The following is a 22,048-nucleotide window of genomic DNA, read 5'->3' on the forward strand; positions in this document are numbered from 1 at the left end:
TCTATATATCTTATATTTGACATGCTGCTTGTATTTAACCACGATCACCGGAACAATGAGTTAGTTTTCCCCGTTTCCCAAAAAGTAACACAGTTCATTCTGGAATGAACCATATTACTTCTTAGTTGCTCATCCAATGGATGTGCAAAACCCACTACTTCGTCAGGACACCTCTTATCATCATCATAAAGTTTGTGTGTTAAATTTTATGAGATGCAAAAGAAAAAAAGGCACATGTAAGTGCTTGAATTGCCCACCTACTATAACATTTACACCAAACCAGAAGTTGATGTGCTGAAGTTCCACAATAGATTAGGCCATTTGATTTGCCTTTGTTTACTCTTGGATAGCCCCTATACTCCCCCTCTGGAATCTTATTTCCAACAACCATCGAAGTAACCAATTTGCACCATATCATGCAATACAGTCAGTCGTGTCACTTCACAAGCGTATGGATCTGTAAAATTTCATTTCAAACTCAACGATCTTATTAATTATTTATTCTTTAAAAAAAAAAAAAAAAACAGGAAGAGTATGAAGAATGATACCATATACATTAACTGAGTAATTTTGACAAACATCTTTCAGAGTAAAAGTTTTTACGCAAGTTTGTATACCGCTACAAATGGTATTTGTTCATATACTCTATCTATACATGGATTTGCTAATAATTTGTATGTTTCAGAGGGGCATTGACTGCTACTTGAACAGTAAATTCCAATATGAATGAACATTTACAAGCAAAAACTAGAGAGAACAATAAGCACAAAGACAATGTCACACTTCTCAAAACATATTAATACTCTACAGCAATAACTTCTTGCCCCATCTTAAAAACTACTTCATCATGATAGGAAATAAACAAAAAATATCTTTGCAAGTAGCATTGCATATACTTTAGTTATTACATCTGTTAAGACAAGAATTTCCAAATTTGGTATGAAAAAAATCAAAGATTACCCATCAAAAAAAATGCATACTTTTTCTTGTGTCTTACTAATTTTCAACATTTACAACTACAGTCAAAATGAAATGATTATCTATAAAAGATTAATATTAAAGTTTATATAGACAGAACATGTAACATGGTTACTTCTGGTCATCATCAGCATCCCCATTTTGCTGGCCAGGAGATCCATGGTTCCTTTCTGGTGATCCACGTGGAGTCCTGGGGAAACAAGAAATCATCAGTAAAGTTGGCCCTTGCGCTTGTTCTTAGCTGAAAGATGAATCGAAACACACAGGTTTAGGCTAAAATAGGACAAACAGGTTTTGTCACTGCAAATACAGATCATATTAACTTGTTTCTAATATGACTGACTACTCTTTAATCTTAAAGTTACATACAGTCAACTCTCGATTCTACGACCCCGGGTATAACGACCCTCTCGAAGTAACGACCCTTTTACCGGGAACCGTGAAAAATTTGGAAAACGAGTTGAAAAATTGAAGGAAATCGGCCGAAAAATGCGTTGTTTTTTCCTCCACTCATTCCCTTTATGAACGCTCTACCGCTCACAAGTGGGTCTGAACTAAAAATAGACACCACCACACCATGCTCGAGTGATATCCAATAGCACTTGACCTCTACCCTCCCCTCCCTCAAGTGTGCCAATGTTACCCCGCACCTAACGGCCGCTACCCAAAGTGCCAACCTTGCTCTTGGATACGCGAGAAAAGAAGATTGAATGTGCTTGGATGTTATTTTAAATCGACTTGACTTGTTTCCTTGTCCTAAGAGCTGCTGAAAACTCGCAGAGGAGGGGGGGGAGCAGCCTGAAATGACTGCTGGACTTGCAGTCTTTGCCAATGTGTATGGCAGGTCAAGCTCTTTCATCGATAAATACACCACCTTGAGAGATAAGATTGCAGGAATGTTCGAAAATACAGATGCGTGGCGCCTGGAAGTCTGGCCCATCTGTCCAGCTCTGACCTAGAGTTCAGCAGGTTCCCGTGAGTGAGCAACTCTCGGCCTTGTAGACGACAACTTCCGGTAACTGCTTTCATTCAAAATGTGTTCTTTGTTCCCTGCAACACTTCATAAAAAAGCAAAACTTTTATAGATAATCAAAACCACATAGGTGAACTAAAGATCGTAAACCCGCTTAATGCGTTGTCATCCAGGTTTCCACAAAAGTTTACTTCGATCTTACGTGCATCATAACTCCCGTTTCCCACTTCATACGTTTTCCTAATTGTGTGGATGTCGTAATATCTGCCAAAAAAGTGTTCCGTTGGTTGACTGACTTCTCCCTCTTTTCCTGTCAGCAAACGAAGGGGGGGGGGGGTGATGCAGATTGTTTCAACCACGATTTTCTTGCTGATGCAGGCTGATTACAGGCGAGGGTGGAAAAGGACCCACTCCTCTTCCTTTCCTTTGACGTCTAAGATGGGGCAACCAGTTCTGGATATATTCTTGAAACTAACAAAAACCACAGAACAAGTATAAAAAAAAAAAAAAGTGACCCAACTCACTTTCCCCAGCTCATTCTCCACCACTGGTGTGCACGGCAGAATTCAGTTTCTTATTTTTTTTATGCTGTTGTCTGCATAGGAAATATTGCCCGCATTATTGTCTGTTGCATGGTAAAACGTAAAGCAAGGGTCATTTCTTTCTTCTTTACACTGCTGTTAAAAGTTCAGTCTTCGACAGTTGGGCGTTATCTTTAAAATACTGGGATTTTTCTCTTTCGCCACCTGTTGCTCGAACTTCCAGCTGGGCTCCTCGTTTTTACGATGCAGCTGGCACCAGTGTTTTGTCTAGTGTCTGCAAAGCTCTTGCTTGCCGATAGACTCATCCAGCGTGAAGGAAAAAGTTATTGTTTTGAATCTCGCAAAGCTGTTTTGATTTGAGGATAACGAAATTCGATCTGCAGAAAGGAAAACAAGAGTTAAAATAACTTCATGTTCTGCACCTTCTGATAAGCAAATCTGTAAATTTAATTTGCATCCGCTTTTCTTCAAAACCATTCATGTGGAGAGAAAAAAAAATGAGTTCAATGTAGGAATGGTCACTGAGACCGATTTAAAAAGACATTATTCAAGGGGAAAACGTTTGGAGGGGTGGGTGTTTGACATCGAGAATACTCCTAAATCCAACATTAAATAGTCGATTAACTGAAAATGCGCAGTTTCATAAAGCTTGTTTTCAGTTCATTTTATGCTGATGGGCTATTCGGGACTAAATAAACAGTTTAACGTGAAATTCAATTCCAAACCCGAATGATTATCGACTGCCACGCTGTTTAATGACTTGTCCTAGAATAGGCATTGGGTGAAAACAGATCGCAAGTTGGACGTTTCCTTTTTCACGCTGGATTACAATGCAAGGCAAGGAAAGAGTTTGGACTGCTCCCTTGAATGGGGAAGGAGGGTGAATGAAGTTGGTGGAAGCAAAGAAAAGTGACTTTTTTTTTACGATGTATTTTACACAGCCGAACCAGAACGAAAATTATAACCCTACCTTTATTTTTTTTGTCTGGTGCCTAGAGAGGTTGTGTTGTTTCTCCCGAGAGATCTACTCTTACCAGTTAATCTTGTAACAGACAATGCTCCAGTAAACCCGTATAAAATCCAAAAACATTCATTCTGCCCGATTATCTCCAGACTTTTGCTGGCACCAGTCTGACTGGTGTCAAGATTCTTAGAGTTTCACTTGCAATAAGCAAGAGATTGTTTTCCTTTCCATTGGTCTCAGTGCAAACGGGTTTCTCATGAACTAGAATTGTAACAATTTCCTGGAAAAGCAACGACTGTGCACAATTGAAACAAAGTAACATTATTTTAAATTCTCGTTTGTGAAAACTTTTTCATGTTCTATTTTCCTTCTTACAACATGCATCCTGTGCATAACAGGTTGTATAACTACCAGGATAAATGGTGTTACCATCTCCTAGGCATCTTTGTGTCCGTTTGAGCTCCCTTTAAGCTGAAAATTGGTGCAAATTCCAATAACGACCCCTTCGAAATAACGACCCTTTTCCCGGGAACTGTGAAAGGTCGTAGAATCGAGAGTTGACTGTATAAGGGCGGTTCAATGAGCAAGTGGAAAATGTAGATTAATGAGACACCTCGTCTATATTTACGTACAATGATCTTATTTTAACTGACATACATTGTAAAAAAAAAAGAGTTCTAATGGCATTATACCATTTGGCAAAATAATGTTCCACAGCTTGTACAACTTCCTCACAGAAAAGGTTTGTCCTCCAAGATATTTTTCTTACAGATGGGGGGGGTCTAGCAAATCTGGTGGCATTTTCGTCTAATTGTAAAAATGGTCAGATGAGATCATACCCTATCTTCTACTTTTCTTTTCCTTGCCTCACTTGGTCATCCACTACAATACTCATGTGTCTACATTTAACCTGTTATCGTTCGGACAGGAGCATGTGGCAGCAATTAATGCGCCATTTCTTGAAAACTTTACATGTTATTTCAGTTCATTCTTTTTTTTTTATCTTTAGTATACATATGAAAGTTATGACATACTCTAATTACACACCAATATATACATTCTTACTACTATTAACATGCACAGTTTGCAAAAGTCCTTCCCCTTTGTTAGAAAAATTAGTATGGGATAGATTTATAAAAAAGACTAACTTCTAAACTACTGCATCTTATAAAGTGAAGACAAAAATCTAACTTTTCTGCCACTGCATCTTTTTTAACGATTTAAATTTCTAAATGTAAGAATGAGTAATAAGCAACATTTTAAGTAACACCTGACAATTAAGAGTCGCGGAGGGAAGTGGGGGGAAAGGCACAAAGTTCGAAATTTTCCGTAATTACGCACAATTTACATTACTTTTTCTTCAAAGTTGGGGCACGTGTATTACACATCCTGATAGTGGTCTTTTGCCATCCATCCGTCCACATTTGGTTCATCCAGCATCCATAGGGTCGACGCTAGAAACAACATTCCAGACATTGTCCCAAAGCTGACAGCACTGCTCTTTATATAATGTAATTATTTTTTACTCGAGAAGTATCAGTCTGATTTCAAAACTTAGCATGGTTGTACCACCACTACATACTGCATTTTTCATTTACTTTGGTCTATTGAGGTGGGGGCACAGGGGCAAGAGGACCTGTCAATTTTTGTTAAACAAAATTAAACTTTGCACAATGTATAAATTTTACCTCCGCTAAAAGCTCTGTCTTTAAGAAAGAAAGCAAAACCAATTTCATCTCTCTACGACAATTAGTTTTGGAGTTGGGAATTTTGTTCGGACTTAGAGGGAAGTTTGAAGAGCATGTGCTTGAAAAGGCAACGTCTTCAACGACAATACAGGTATGCAAGGTTCCAGACAATAAAGGTTAAATTCAGCACACCATGAGTAGGTGGTTTTAAATTTAGGAAAAAAATTGCCAAGCAAAGGATCTAGTTCGGCTTTGATCGGGATTTTTCTTCAAAAAATTATTTTATTTACCCTTTCTGGCTATGTTCTCAGAAGATCATGCAATGCCTGGAATTTTAAACAGCCAACCACAACTACACAGAACTGAAATTCAGCACAAGAGGATCTAAAGGTTGGGCAAAATGGCAGTGCAAAAACTGGTCTAACATTCATCTGGTAATAGTAATCCAAAAGTGTTGCAACAATAGTTTTGATCCTCAGTGACATGAAAAATCAGATAAATTCATACAAAATTATTATTTACTTTATTGGGCTATATCATGTAGAAGTGTCTCGACATTAATACAATTATAAATGTTATCCCTGAAATTAATTCAAAATGTTGTAATTCATGTAATACAATTATGTTTTCAACAAAGAGAACACCCATGAGAAACTTTGTGTGTACATGGGTAAAGCGATTACTGTATAAGAAAAATGTGAGTCAATGTGTTTTACTGGAAGTGGGCAGAAAAAGTGGAACTCTTGTGGAAAAGATTGTTTGCATGTGTGTGTATGGTAACACTATGTACTTAAATTTGTTCACAAATAACTATATACATCCACATTTTTTAACCTTTGAGAATTTCCAGTCATGATTGTATTGTACTAAAACAGCATACTTGAATTCCCCTTACAATCAGTTTACACACACACACCACTGGTTTCTGAAGAGCTTGTAAAATGTAAAACATTAAGTGCTTACTACCATGTGAAACAGATAGTGACAAAATGTAAAATGGTTTGGCTCCATGACTACCCTCATATTCCTGAATGGTGCAAAACACAAAAATCTTAACCTACGAAGTAAAATATAAACATTTAAATTAACTCACCTGCTTCTAGTCTTGGAGCGAGAGCGAGACCTTGATCTTGACTTCGAACGGTTTGGTGTTCGTGACCTATCTCGTGATCTGGACCTATCCCGGTCTCTGGAACGAGAGCGTGACTTGGCGCTGCGTGACCTCGAGCGGGAAGGAGATCCAGTCCTTGACCTGGTTCTGGAGCGAGTGCGACGATCTCTGGAGCGGCTGCGAGATCGGGATCTTGAACGGGATCGGGAGTAAGAACTGTAGTAAATACGTTGTCAAATATTTTGTACAGACCTATATCTAGAAAAAAATACCTTAAGGGCACCTCCCTTACCTAAAAATGATTTTACTGGAATATGCCATATTTTAAATTGACTACTGGGGAACAAGGCTTTAAGTTGTATTTATGTGCACTATGTGCAGTAGTAGTTTACAAATAACATTTTTCAAAGGTGAGAAGAAAACTTTGCTTAGACTTAGATGATGCAAATACAAATCTTATATAAATGACAATAACACTTTTGTAAAGTTATAATTACATGATTTTATGAATAAGTGAAGTTTAATGTAACCATCAACTGCGGGGCAGAATGTATAATCTTAAGGCACAGCTGTGCAAGGAAAAAACAATCTCTTCCCAGAAATATGCAAACAGTATAGGCAGGCTACTTAACTCATTTTTTTCCATTCCTCATATTTACGAGGATGTTCCTTTAGCAGCATAGACCAAATTTTAATACCCACAGTTAAAAAAAAATGTGCAGTTTAATGAAATTCAGATAGAAATTGCTTTCACTACCTATGTATCAGAAAGACCTTGTATTTGCTATATTCCAAGATTTAAAATTAAAGTGTGTCTGCTTGTTATTTTACAAAGCCTGAGCAACAACTCACATTCTGCATTTCGTATACACCCAAATTTTAATAATTTATAAACTTTCTAAATACAAATCTAGGGAAAATATCTGGCTTTAGTATAATATGCAAAACTTGATGAGGCAACATAAAAATTTAATTCACTTTGTGACACCTCAACATACAACAATTTCAACGAGATCATCTGGCAACACCATGGCAGAAATTTCCTCGTGGTTGACAAATGTTTTGAGAAATGCATTCTTACCTGTACACGCAACATTTAAAACTGATAAAATTCAATACTTCATGGACACCAGATCCCCGCATTGAGGCATTGGATAGACGGGGAAAAAATCATGGCCATGCTCATTTTGACACGTCATGATACTCCTATCAGTATCAATTATAGGTCATGCTTGAGAATTTGAGAAAATGGGGGTGAGGAACATGATGAAATCTTGGTGTTTTCTTATATGCCAATTTCTATCTGGAAAATACACAAGCAAGCATGTATGTAATATACAATGAAATTGGGAAGTCAGAATTTCCCAGAAATGCATAAAACAGAGGTAATGGCTATACTTATTGATTGAACTATTGCATCACAAGATTCATATTGAATATATTTTATTTTCCATACTGATAGTCTGGTAACTCGTGGCCAGTGCTTGTTTCTACTTCTTGCAATGCAAATTTAACTTATATGATTTTTGAGCCATAAGAGAAAGGGGGGAGGGGGATTTAGGGCTGACACTTTTACAGTGTCACGTATAGATTGATATTTTCCCACAAAATAAGTGAATATACAAACAAATAATAATAAAACTAGTTGTAGTGAACAAATTTTTAAATTATTCAATATTGACACCCAAGAGTTTTAACAAAGATTATCATATCATTAAAAATGCCTTTCAAAATTGAAAGAAAAACTGCAGAAACTAAATTCTTCTTACCACATTTAGTGACAAATAAATATCCATGTTTCTAAGAAATGACAGTGAATTGAAATTTTGTGTTAATAACTATGTATTATTATTACATTTCACTTCTACTAAATCAAAATAGAATGTGTACTATGGATTCCATTACTATCTTATTCATCACCACAGATGGTACAACACATTTTCTGGTGAGCAAACTGATGGAACTTATGATCTTGAATTTTATTTACTTTGCCCAGGCATCAATAACAATAAACAGGTCCTTGCAACCATGGTTATTATACAATATATACCGTACATTATATAAGGATTAACCATCAAGGAGGCATGCCTGTCATTTGTTAGTCTTATTGTAAACAATGCGGAAAGTGAAAAATTCAAGACACCCAATTGCATTACTACTCACCTGTTCATGGTGTTTCATCCATCCTCTAAAGGCCAATAAAAGAGTTCCTCTTGTGTACTTATTTGAGGACAATTGTGATCAATAATGAATTTCAAGGAAGGTTACGAATGTGTTATGTTTTCAGTGCAATGTTGGTTTCTTGTGCGCGTGGTTTGAGTAAACACAGTACTGTTCCCAGGCATTATATGTATTAGATAACATTGCATTCTATGATTTCACCAATCTGATCAAAAAAAGTCTTCCAGGTCGATTAAAAGGTGAAAAAAAAAACAGGGAAGTTGTGAAGTTCTATTGAAGTATGATATTGTTCAAAACTTTTGTTCCTCAAAGTTAATGTATTGGGAATGCATGATGTAGTACATAAGTAAAGGACTACTACTTTTGATGTATGTTATGCTGCCATGGTACTACATGATTTTTCTAATAGTGATTAATTGTCACCCTTTTCTATGACTTCTATGCCGGTAAATTGATCACTATTTTAGAAAAAAAATACAAGGGGTAGTCCAAACAAGTTTTCGACACCACAAGGAGTATCCATTCTGGTGACAAATGATCTTATGGAGAAGACAAATACTGCATGGACATATTTTTCAACGTAGCCCAGACAGACACTGGGACACTGCACCTGCTGAAGACCTTCTCTTAAATGGCCATGTCATGCATCTGAATGCCATACTTCACTTCATCACTGCTGGTGTAGTAGTTTCCAACTAGCACCGTCTACGAAGATCAAAAGGAATTTGCAGAGTTCCAGGTCAAAATCAAGGAGATAAAAGGGAAAGCCCTCTTGCCATGTAAGGTCTGGTCATCTTTTCACAGAGCAATACATCAGAACTCTGAAAATGTCTAGAAGCAATTGGCTGGAACCATTGACGAGTACACATGTGCTAAACTGACGAGTCTGCTGGCAAAATAGGGGTGACAGCTGCAAGGGTAACACTGACAGGGAAGCTGAATCCATAAGAATCTGCTTTATTTCACTTCAAAAATGCTTTGTTGCGAGTCATCCCAAACACGATACAATAAGTGGTAATAAACAAACTAGCCCACATTAGCAAAATATTGATATGAAACCACAGCATATGTTTCCACTCTTTACGAGTTTGGATTCATCCATTAGAGCCAAACTCATTTTTGTGGTTGGAAAGTACATTCTTCAAATGCCATCTTTCAGCAATGTCAGTGTATCTATCACCTTTTTAAAGGCCAGCAACAGAATACTTCCAATTTTTGCCCAAGTCTGAGAAACACTTATGTTTGCCACGTCTTCTGCTGTAACACTATGTGCATATTCTCTACAGTCACTTAAATCTGCCCGTACATGGCACAAACCGAAATCTACACATCAGAAGCAGACTACTGTCACAGCTGCAGATCACTTCAACATCATCCTGCAAAACACATTTTTAGGCTACCCCTCATGCATGGAGCCATAAGTAAGAGTAGATTATATTCCACACAATTGCCAAATCTAATAGTCTTATTCCAAACAATTCACAAAAGAGGCCAGCCGTAAGTGCAACTACTCAACTATCCAGCCAACCTTTTCGGCTTAATCACAATATGCACACTCATCCGATCATTCAGTCTATTCCAAGGTTAATGCAACTCACATTTACATTCATATCACACACCATCTCAAGAATGACTTCCATTTTGAATAGCTTCAACCTCTGTTAATAGAATGACCGCCATAAATGAATTGAAAGCATGTGGTTTTGCAGAAAGGAAAAATTCCAAGTATAATTCCAGGTTTTCCAGAAAAAAAATCCCGAGACAAATATTTCATCTCATAAACAATTACTTTCTCAACCTCTGAGAACATTCTGTGCAAAAACATTTTCAATCGTCATTGTACGTCATATCCCAACTACTGAAACCAAAGTTACCCACACCTCTTATACTGTACTTTGGGGCTTGAAAGACCTCTGCCTTCATTCACATTGCCTGTTTTAAGGAAGGCAGAGGCCTTCCAAAATAATCGGATAAAAACCAAGAGCAATGTGGAAATACGAAACTTTATCATGCAATACTCTCTCCATGTTTACTGCACCACACCAAAAATAAAGTGCATTTTCAAGTCATGCGACCACAACTCATGACATGAAACCATGATAGTTTTTCTGCATTATTAAGCATCTTCTGTTTAGTAAATCTTTCGATTTCTAGTTTCTTCACATACAAAATTTAAAATTTAATTATTCAAGACTAAATTTTTCACCGATATTGGGAGATGAGGATGAGAGGATAAGTGCGCCCCTGCACACACACATTCTGGCTCTGGGAATGGAAACCGGATATTCTTATTGCATGTAACTTTGAACATGCAAATTTGCACAATAAGTTTTTCTACAAATGCAGCAAAGTACAGCACATTCCCATTGGTGATTGCTAGTAAATGTTAGTTTTAGGTTCAATTTATGCAAAGATAGACTAATTATACTGCATGTCTTCAGGAATCAACATCAGATCCCTTGATTACAAGGCAAGAGCATTAACCACCCAACTATTGGGGAGCCTCTAGGTTGTTTACCAGCACATCTAGGTGACAAAAACCTGATAAATTGGAGGATAACATTGACATACTGGTTTATGGGCATTTAGCATTAAACAGCATTTCCAACAGCAGATGTATTGTATCTTAAACTTTAGCAATTAATATGCATTATTCGATTTGTAAATTGCCAGTCAATTACTCACGCAATCTGCCACCATCACAAAGTACACCAATTTAAAAGGGGGATTTTAAAATTGTCTCCGAGGGTAAATTCAAAATAATTTCAGTTCTAATACTACTTAGTCTGGTAAATCTGACCTAGTTGCGCCAGTTTATTCTATGCAGTTCTTTTAATGCAATATTTATCATGTAACATGTGTAGCACTTGGCAAAATCAAAATCCCTTTTAACATATGACCCATGACTCCAAAAATCTATCATCTAAAAGGTTACAGATTATAAGCAATTAATTTGCATCTTGCAACTGCCTTCTACATGGCATATCCACTAATTTATCTGCCAATTTAAGACAACCCTCACCGCACATGATAGGGTAAAGAAGAAAAGTGCTTTTCTAGCACGTACCCACCACATTGGATCTAACATCAAGAATAACGACTCGTAGAAATATTAATTTCATTCCTGAACAATTTTTAACATAATAGACCAGGTCAGAATGTTTAGCAACACAGTAATTCAGCAATCTCGTCATTATTGCTATCTTTCCTAACAGGGATTAGATGCCTGCCTCCTGCCATCCATAAAATTAATAATAAATTTGTGTACAAAGTACAGCTTCAACTAATTTATGTAACTACAAATATAGCAACTAATGCAAAAAATAAAAAGCCAGGATGGAATGACTGAATTAGAATGACACTTGAAGAATTTAGAACTGCAATACTAAAAATTACCATGGTATTTAGAAAATAAATGAAACTTGAAATTCAGCACATAGATTATATTTTAAAGAATCTATTCTGTTATCTATACTGTAAACTTTAGCCGGATAACCAGAGGCATGCAAAAACTAATGAAATGGAACAAAATTTTCAGAAGATCCACTCATGTTAACACCCACCCACATAACAAAGAAAATCAATCATGACCCCGAGGCTGATCTACTGTGTTGCAAAAACAATTCATTTCTTTACTTCCCAAAACTTGTGAGCCCAGTATCTTTCATTGACTACTAAGATTTTTTTTAAATATAAATAGTGTTTGCCGTTACTTGATACCACAATTACGAGAACTATGGCATACTGTACATGCATGCATTTTAGTATTTAGACGTTAATATTTAGTGATTAATCTATCCAATTTGCTTTTGCAAACTAACACAACTATTAAATTCTAAGTACTGAACTCACTTATGAAAAGAAAAAATTTAAAAGGAGTTACACCATCCCATTGGCAAGCTGCTTTAAGAAGAGTTGTACCAACTGAGGCTACGAGGGCGTGTTCTTGTAGTGTGGGACGTGGCGGCGAAACCAACCGAAGAACCAAACGGATAAAGAAGAAGACGACTAACTGCGTTGAGCAAAGGCATCCCGATCTCCCCCCTGAGAGATCAGTCAAGACGTTATACTCTGGTGAATTTCTAGACGATCGTGAGTTGCTGATACGTGCAATACTACGCTGGCTATACTTTGAAAAAGTTGCAGCTCTCTGCAACGCTATGCTCTGCAGAATGTAAATCAAACTACGATGCTGTCTCATTGGGGTAAAAAAGATGCTGCATCTGCCGCTAGCTGATGCGATGAAAAACTACGACGCTATTAACTCGCAACTTTCAGCGGTGTGTCTCTGTAGTTCTTAGAAGTCACCCAATTTGTAGTTACTCGTAGTAGACTCTAGCAGTGTATTTTGAAGGCCGTACTTTCAGCCGTACTTCCTACAAAAATGTTAGGAACACATTATCACTATTTTGTCCAATGGTAAAACAGTTTTTTATAATAATTTTGCATGGGTTCAATATAAAACTATTTAAAACTACAATTTACTTTCAAAGAAATTGTGACATAAAAAGTTACTTTCTTTTTTCAAAAAAAGATATAATCAAACCATTATTAAAAAAAGAAAACTCAAGTCACCTATATCACTTTTAAGCTTCACAAAGAAAATATCACGTCAGAGTTGGAAGCTATCATACCTGCGTCGGCGACTCCTGTATCTGTAGCAATCACGGGCATAATGGCCACGTTCTCCACACTCATAGCACCGATCTTCTGGGTGGAATGGTCTACCACGTCTCACTGGAGGACCACGGAATCTTGACTTACTCATTCCAGTTGACATTTCAACTCTTACACGACGGCCGCATATGGTCCTACAACAAATCAAATGGAAAAGCAAAAGATATAATTCAATGATTTGAAAATTACACAGGGTGGCTACTCTAGGACCATGATAAAATTCAAGTATGATTCCCGGTTTCCAAGGCGAACTTTTCAAAAATTCAAGGAGATGTTTTCTCTATTTCAACCTTACGTATTACCGCCTCTCAACATCCACACACAAATATCTTAATATAAAGGGTCTATGTGATTCCAACATCCAAAAATTATAATTCAATTAAACGGTATACGTAATATAAATAAAATATTTAATTTAAGGTGCTGAATTTCAATTTACAATCAGAGGCGCAACCATGAATTTTTGTCTGGGCAGGCAGAGAGAAATTGCCAGGATAAACATACTAATAATAATAATTAATATTTTAGTTATAACTATTATTATTATTATTGATTTGTTTTATTTTATTTCGCTTCTTGTGCCACGTTTGGCTAATTTGCAAAGATGGGGATGAGTGATATGATGAAATTGATGAATGGACAGCCGCAAACATCGATGCCGAAGCCGGGACCAACATTGTTATTATTACTATTAATAATAAGTAGTAATAGTAGTAGTATCAAAGACGTTATAATACTTGTGAATTATGCAAAAAAAGGGGTAGAAGTTGGTGCTAAAGTACTTATGTTCGAACAAACAATTTCAATTATTTTTTCAACCCGTTCAATTTCATAATGGAAAACAAGCACACAAACTATTTTTCAAACAGAAAATGCTTGATAAATTCATTCCAAAAATAATTATTTTTACATTAACATGTATAACTTTCATGCACGATATATGTTTAACATATATGCAAGATGGAGCAACGTGGACAGTAAATTGTGTATGTATTCAAAGTTTCTTTAATACATATTATATACAACATATATTATTTAAATACATTACACAACCAATTCATCCATCTCACAATAAACCAACAGCAAAAATTACATAAATTGTCTCAAGTGTACACACTCCCTTTCCTCAAAACAATTGTTCATGTGTTTAAAACAAATCAATTAAGACAAGTGTTATTTCTCTGTCTGAAAAATTACAAGAAAATGCATTACGGAGAACTATGAAACTATGTGAGTGAAGAGAGCAAGAAATTTTTTGGATCTAATTTTTTGTAGGCTCCAATCAATATTGATTTAATAGGGCGCAAATCATTTCACGGGACACCAACTTTTGTGCCTCCCCGATGGTGTAGTGGTAACATCGTCACCTTGCGATCAAGGGGTCCCAGGTTTGATACCTGGTGGAGGCACATGCCACAGTAGTTCGGATCCCACTTTAAACTGTACATCCAGTCCCGGTTATCCTCTCTGCGCATAAAGTGGACTTAAAACCACAGATCAATCAATCAATTTTATAACATTTTTTTCTTAATTTAGTTCTGCACCCAGGGCTGACTCCCACCACCCCCTAGCTATGGTTATAAACCTGGTAACACTAAGAAAAGCAGGACTTGCGAGCGAAGCAAGCAAGCAAAAAAAATACGAAAATAATTTGTATTTGCATAAAATGTGAATAGGATTGGATTACTATAAGTTGTAATTTTTCACGTCTACGGAGAAAAATTCAAGTAGAATTTACGCATAATTCCAGGAGCCAATAATTCACACATAATTCCCAGAATTCCCGGTGAGTAGCCACCCTGTTACAGTAAAACATTACAAATTAGTACAATAGTTCAGGATTTCAAAGTAAAACTGAAATAAGAAGTAATTTTTACTTTGAAGACTACTTTCACACAATTACGATGCTTGCTCCCATTCACACCTCATCTATGAACCCCATTTATTTTATTTTTACATTATTCCGTATTAGATACTCAATAGAGCGACATGTTATGGAAAATGTAGTGCCACTGTGCACATAAATAGTAACCAATTCTTCTTCAAATTGACTCAACTTGTAACAGATTGTTGAGATGTCCGAAAAGAATTACAAAAAGAACTATAAACACCCCTCCTGAAAACATGGACTAGGTCTCGTGGGAAACAGCAGTGTCAGTTACTTTTGGCGCTAAGAACAATAGCGAGTGAGCGTGGGAAGCCTTTGGAAGGCCACGCAGTTTTCGTCATGTTAAGACTGAAAATGCATTCTTGTCTACTGAACGGTAGTTTGCAATCACGTTAAGAAGTAGTCAAAACTCTGAATCTGTGACTGTCCGTTGTTAGTTTTCGATATCCACGAAAACTGTAGGGTCTAAGTTGGTTGGCCCGGAAGCTGCAGTGAGGAAGATGGAAACGTGTGCCTAGAAGCATGGGTCTGATATGATGACGTGATCATCTCGAAAGGATTTTGTCAGCTGTTCCAGAGAGTTTTCTTCTAATTGGATCAGAGTTCGCAGAAAGGAAAGTGAAGTGAAAAACTTAGTGCTAAAGTGAGACGTGATTACTTTGATAATAAAGAGAGCTCTCGTATTCAGCGATTAAAGTGGTTGTTACAAAAGGGTGAACGAAAAGCGCAATTCAGAAGAAAAAAAAAGGTAGAGATCTCAAAACAGGCTAGCCTTTGGTCATGTAAGTAAATGTAGTAATATTCAGGAATTATTTTTAAACTCAATTATTATAAGAGTGTGTAGCTACAGAAATGTATTTTGTTTTGTTTTTTTCAATACAATCCAAAGTGCTTTTATAAACAGAGGACAAGCGGGAACTCTGCGGCCTTTCACTTTACATTTTATAATTGTTTACTAAAGGTTATTCTTTAATAAATGTAATTTTTATTGGATACGCAACTTGAGAGTATTAATAAAACCTGGAAAGGAATTGTTTCCCACTGAACGAAAGCTAGAAACGACGCAAAATCCAGTTTTATCGTTACAAACTGTGTATTTAATCAAAAATGCTTCTGCACATCAATTCCAAACTTGCAATATATTGCTAAATAACACACAGCCCATGTTCAAACTTTATGGCTATACAAAGATGTGACTAGAACAATTCCAATTATGTGTCTATGGTTGCAAATAGCACTGCCTCAATATCAACGTATCCCCCATTGGCTAATGCCTATGGACCAGTCTCCGGAACGTAACTAGATTTTAGTAACCCATACAAGCCAATATTTTTCCAGAATTTGGGTATTTTGCATGGTCTACAAAAATGCCACCTAGCATTTTTCCAGCGTTCAGCTACACAAGTACTATGTGGGGAGGAAAAAACCTTGTGTTTATTGAAAATTATTTTAACATTCTGAAGTAATTCTTGAATATTGTAAAGAAAAACTCTCATACAACGATGCACATAATTGCATGTAATACTCATATATTAATATTAATGTCATGAACAAAATTTTTTACAATTACAAATGCTACAATTTTCAAGCATGAGTGAGGAGGTGCGATGATCTAGTCAGTAGAGCATCTGAATTCCACACAGGAGACCCAGGTTCAATTCACGGGGTGAGTGATCGAAGGTTGGAACATTTTCGGTCTGCTCCTCCCACAAAGTGGCTCTGGGGCTCACCCAGCTACAAATCAATGGGTACCTGGGGACAACCCTGGGAGGTAAAGGTGCTCTTGAGCATTTTGCTGATCACATCACCTCCAAAAGGGTCAACACCAAAAGAACATCTAATTTTTAACATCAAATTCTCTGGTTCAGGAGGATATTTTTTATCATTTCTCCACCCTGCTACCATTTCAGGAAATAATTGTCTCTGCAGTAGAAAAAACATTTTTACTGTGATCAGTTGTGCAGTCCGATACCATGGTAGTCCTAAAAGTTCCAAAATGAAACCTGGCATGGTATGGTCATTGACCTTGCACAAATAAGTATGTTAATTTATCATTTTAAACATTTTCAAATGTTTCCAGTGAGCCACAAATCAAATCTCCAACTGCAATAATAACTGTGTTATTACCATATGTAGTCGACCAAAATGTAACCACCCCATAATTCCAAAACTAAGAACATTTCAAAGCTGGACTTCGGTATCTGCATCACATTCACGGCAGGTTTTCAATGCGAGATGTCGGGTTGGGCAAATAACTAAGGGTTACTGCAATTATTTTTTTTTCCATCTGTGGTCAGCTTCACAAATGGAGCTTAAGTGGCTGTAAACTTGATCCCTGCTTTTTTCCGGGGTCAGCTGGATGACTGGTAGTGTGTGAACAAACATGGCTGGATCATCTGAAGATCGATCTCCACCAGACAGTTTCTCAGGCACATTGAATGAGAAATAATTCCATAAAAAGCTACCTTGATGTAAACAAACTTGTTGCACTTGGTAGAGTTCAAATGAAGTGCGTAGTAACAGGTAAAACAAAGTAAACTGTCGCCAGACTGATTTCTGTACATGTACTGTAGACATCTGTCCTATGGCGAAGCAAATCCCGATGTGGCAAGTTGGTGTGGTGGATAAGGGCGGTAGCTTGGAGCATGTGTTCCGTTTTATGTTGAGAGTTCAAGTCCCTCTGCTGACGTGTTTTCTTACTTGTTTGTTATTGTTCATTTAATTCGATTTTAACATTGATTCTATGTTTAATTTTAATTGTTCTTTCTATATCGTTGGGTAGAGATACGGTGTAAAGGTTGCCTACAAAGTATGAATGTTCAATAAAAAAATTAAAATTTGCTGTGGTTACTTTCTTCCAGGGAAAAAATGTGTACAAAGCAGGGTATAAACTTCTAGTCAAAATATACGCGCAAAGTCTCAACATATTTTCCTAAATACACGGCTAGATAGGAGTTATTTGCATCTGATGTCTCTTTCGTCCTGTATGAAAAAATACTAATTTGTACTACATTTTAGTATTTTGTGAATATCGGTTTTAGGAAAAAGGCCAAAGGTGTAGTAACGGTTTTCTACTTGCATGTATTTCTATGTAGCAATGCAATGCATGCACATTTGGTTCTGTATTTGCAATGTAAACAATGAATTTCAACAACCGCATGTGCCCTATTGTAGTTCTACCTTTTCACAACAGGCAAAATTTGATTTGAATTTAGACATCTAGATGGCAGTGGAATCTAATATCTCATGCGAGCATTATCAACATACAATTGTTCAGTACAGTACAGTTCAGTTCAGTACCCAAGGTCAGAGAACTTCTGGTTATTTTCACATTAATAAACATGGTGTTGGTTAAAACTGAACTCCAACTGGTGGTTGGATGACCAAAAAGTTGGCCAAACATTGAAAAGCCGACCCTCATTAAGGTATGCCTATGTATGAAAAATCAGAAAATTGGAGGGGGTCGGGTTCAAAACGCCTTTTTTTTTTTTCAGACACTGTGACAAGTAAAATAGATTGGAAACTTTCATAAATATAACACATTTTCACGCAGGTAAGTGTGGTTTTGTTCCTGTAATAATTACTGGTCAGTATACCTAATAGTGTTGTTCAAATGACAAAGATTATTTGTTTTAAAAAAATATTTCTAAGAGTAAGAGGAGGAAATTATTTACCAATAAAGAATTGAAATTTGAGAAACCTATCCTCAATAAAAATATAATTCCACTCTCACTAGGGTGGGAGCACATTTGGCAGTTTCATCAGATAATTTCTTTGATCTTTGGCATTACCGTTGTTCTCAGCACAACTTGATGCATGTGAAATGGACTAAAAAACATGGAATAGGTAAACAATGCTCACAATGAGTGAATCTTAGTCATGATAATTTGAGGTTTGTCAAAAGATCTAAAGATGTAGCATGTCTACCAGTACTGTTACATGTTTGACATGCTGATTGCAATAAAGTAATATCCTATCCACATAAAAAAATATGAAAAACTCACCTTCCATCCAAGCCACGCACTGCATCTTCAGCATCTCGTGGATCTTCATACTCCACAAAAGCAAATCCCGGTGGGTTTCTTGCAACCCACACATTTCGCAGGGGCCCATAATAGGAGAAAGCCTCTTCCAACTCCTGCTTTGAAGCCCCCGATCCTAGAGAAAAGCAATTACAACAGGATAAACCTCAGGTCAATATTTGATGTTCTTAATACTTTCATAAAATAATACTCAACGTCTGCAAGATGGCTTCTTTTGAACAGTCACCAAATTATGACATTCTGGGCAGTTGGTCTCAAATGAAAACACCACTACGTGGCAGCAATTAATGTGTCATTTCACAAAAAATAGACCGAATTTTGAAGGTATGACATACTGGAATGGCAAAACAACAATACACCCACTGCATTACACAATATTGCATGGTTTTAGGTATGTATCATTGCTACATACATTTTTTCATTCACTTTGGTCTATATATTTATTGTACATCATGGAGAGGTTGGAAAAAAAACACCTGAAAAGTTACAATCCAGAGGGGCTTCGATCTGCAAGAGATTAAAGCAGAGCTTACGCCTTGCGTCAATATGATAAGTATCTTACACTTCGTTTTACTGCTATATCTGACTACTGATTGATTTCTGCACAGTATTTCAACTTTCATTCATCATGATGATGAAAACTGAGCATGAATGTGGCGATGAAGCCCCATCCTTTGCCACTGTGAAACGCTGGTATTACGAATTTAATCGTGGCCGCCATTCGCTCACCGACGAGATTCGCGAAGGTCGTCCAAAATCAGTTGTTCAAGAAAACATTGATGCTGTGCAAAACATAATACTGCAAGATCGTCATGTGACATGCTGTGAGATTGAGGCAACCATAGGCATTAGTTCCACCAGCATATATAAAATATTACATGATCACTTAGCTGTGAGAAAGGTATGTTCTCGTTGGATCCCACACAATTTGACAAAAACTCAAGAAGACAAATGCTCAATAAATACAATCGTGGTGCTTCAAAAGACGTATATAAGATTGTAACAGGTGACGAATCATGGATATATGCATATGAGCTGGAACGTAAACAGCAGTTGACTATGTGTTTTTCAAGTTGAACCCAATCCAACAAAGTTGTTTGCGCGCTCTAAGCACATCGAAACAAATTGTCGCCTGTTTTTTCGGGAAAACTGGTCATGTGGCAACTGTGCCTTAAGAGGAACGTAGAACGGTCAACTCTGAATGGTACACAACAATTTGTTTGCCAGAGGTCTTCCATCAAATACGGAAAACAAACAAACACCGTCGGATCATTCTTCATCAAGACAATGCCAGCTGTCACACATCTCGTCTAACAACAGACTTTATGAACAGTCAAAAAATCGAATTGATGGGTCATCCGCCGTACAGTCCTGATTTGGCACCCAATGACTTCTTCTTGTTCCCGAATGTCAAGAATAAATTGCGTGGACGACGAATTTTGTCGGCAGAAGATGCCGTTGATGCGTTCAAAACCATATTATGGAGGTGTCTCAAGAAGATTGGAAAAACTGCTTTGACAAATGGTTCGAACGAATGCAAAAGTGTATTGACCATAAAGGAGAATACTTCGAAAAACAATAAAGCAGTTTTCAATGAAAAATTCCTGTTTTTTCATTGTTAGGCTCAAAATATAAATAGCGACCCTCATAGCATATAACCCCCTATATGCTTTTCCTCTCAAATGAGCTCCATACAACAAAATGTCAGATCTGTCTTCTACTAAAGATGAAAACAGGAGGTTATCCTGTTCAAAAATTGCACATCCATCAATGGTAACATGAAATTCTAGAGACACTTTCTTGGAATTAAGTACTATATATTCCAGGGTAATATATACCGTTTAGGCAGCATAGAGAAAGGTGATTCTAGAGAATCACTACTATACACTGCTGTTTGGAGCAGAAGCAAAAAGAAGGAAGGGACTAAGTCCAAAGAGGGATAGAGGCTTCACATTGAGCTGCCTGAACTTAGGAAACACACCCTACCACAATGGTGACGGATCAAAAGCACTCAAGTTTTCAGTGCATTCTTGACAAACTGCTATATTATGCAATCTGTTGGTTTTTATGCAGGTTCTTAAATAATGACAATAGGTTCATATTTATGACTAGCATCATAGAAAAATAAATCTGAGTAGAGAAAACCTGAAATACACATTGTGTGTTTTTCAGATCATGGCACAAAAAACACACACATTTGGAAAATTCCATGCTAAACCAAGTTCACATAAAAATCTAATTAAATGTCTATAGCAGTTTCATGTTAGCACATTAAATCTCCCTATCACTATGTTTAATATTGAACAGTATCACGGAATTCATGTTGTACAAGTTTGAAAAATGGCCAGGAGCAGGAGATACATAATGTCACAATGGTTAGAGAGCACCACCACATCTTACAGGTATTTGAAAACAGGAGGGATCTTTAACGCTTACAACATGGCTTCTGTTGTACACATGCTGCACTAATAGGTATTTCCACCAAATATCTTGTGGTACAGCAAATGTACCAAGACTAGTTTTGGACTCTTTTTTTAAAATACTGTCTCTCAGACATGAGTCTTGAATTGTTAGTAATGAGTACCTGCCATTTTCTGTATTGCAAGGGTTCACTGCGAGTAAATGAAATTGAAAAAATGGGGGGGGGGAATCTGGTCAATGTGTGGTGACAGTTGTCACCAGCCCATTCCCACACATAAGGTGTAGGTGGCAGAGTGAACTGAGGCTGAGAAAAAAAAGCTCCAAGAGCTTTCCATTAACTTTGGAACCATTCTTGTATTTGTGTTACTTTATGTTGTATTTCAGCCACTTTTGGCTAATCGTGACAATGAGTGATTAGAAGAAATTGGTGAATGTTAACAACGTTAACAACCAGGCTCTAGCCAGGACTTTCACATGGGAAATTCAGTGGCAAATTAAAGCTTATTACTTGACATGCTTGGCCAATCAGTTGATTTCATATAATCCAAACTCGTATCCAGGTTCCGAAGGCAAGAGGTTTGT

General features: G+C 36.9%; 1 protein-coding gene across 2 annotated transcripts in view; it reads right to left on the reverse strand.

Annotated features, from left to right (window-relative positions):
* Window positions 1–582: 582 nt before the first annotated feature.
* Window positions 583–22,048, reverse strand: part of LOC145987765 (serine/arginine-rich splicing factor 7-like) — a 30,088-nt gene continuing 8,622 nt past the window's right edge. Inside the window, exons 3-6 of one of the 2 annotated variants that reach the window (XM_083122439.1) lie at window positions 19,007–19,160; window positions 13,072–13,248; window positions 6,239–6,448; window positions 583–1,168 (exon numbers count right to left, since the gene is read on the reverse strand). In XM_083122439.1, the coding sequence (XP_082978565.1) occupies window positions 1,090–1,168; window positions 6,239–6,448; window positions 13,072–13,248; window positions 19,007–19,160 (620 nt within the window). In that variant the 3' untranslated portion in view covers window positions 583–1,089. Of the gene's footprint in view, window positions 1,220–6,238; window positions 6,449–13,071; window positions 13,249–19,006; window positions 19,161–22,048 lie in introns of both variants that reach the window. The other variant, XM_083122440.1, reaches the window with a different exon arrangement.

Source organism: Lepisma saccharinum, chromosome 5, assembly GCF_977018435.1.
Source record: "Lepisma saccharinum chromosome 5, izLepSacc3.1, whole genome shotgun sequence".
In the NCBI taxonomy this organism is placed as follows: Eukaryota; Metazoa; Arthropoda; class Insecta; order Zygentoma; family Lepismatidae; genus Lepisma; species Lepisma saccharinum.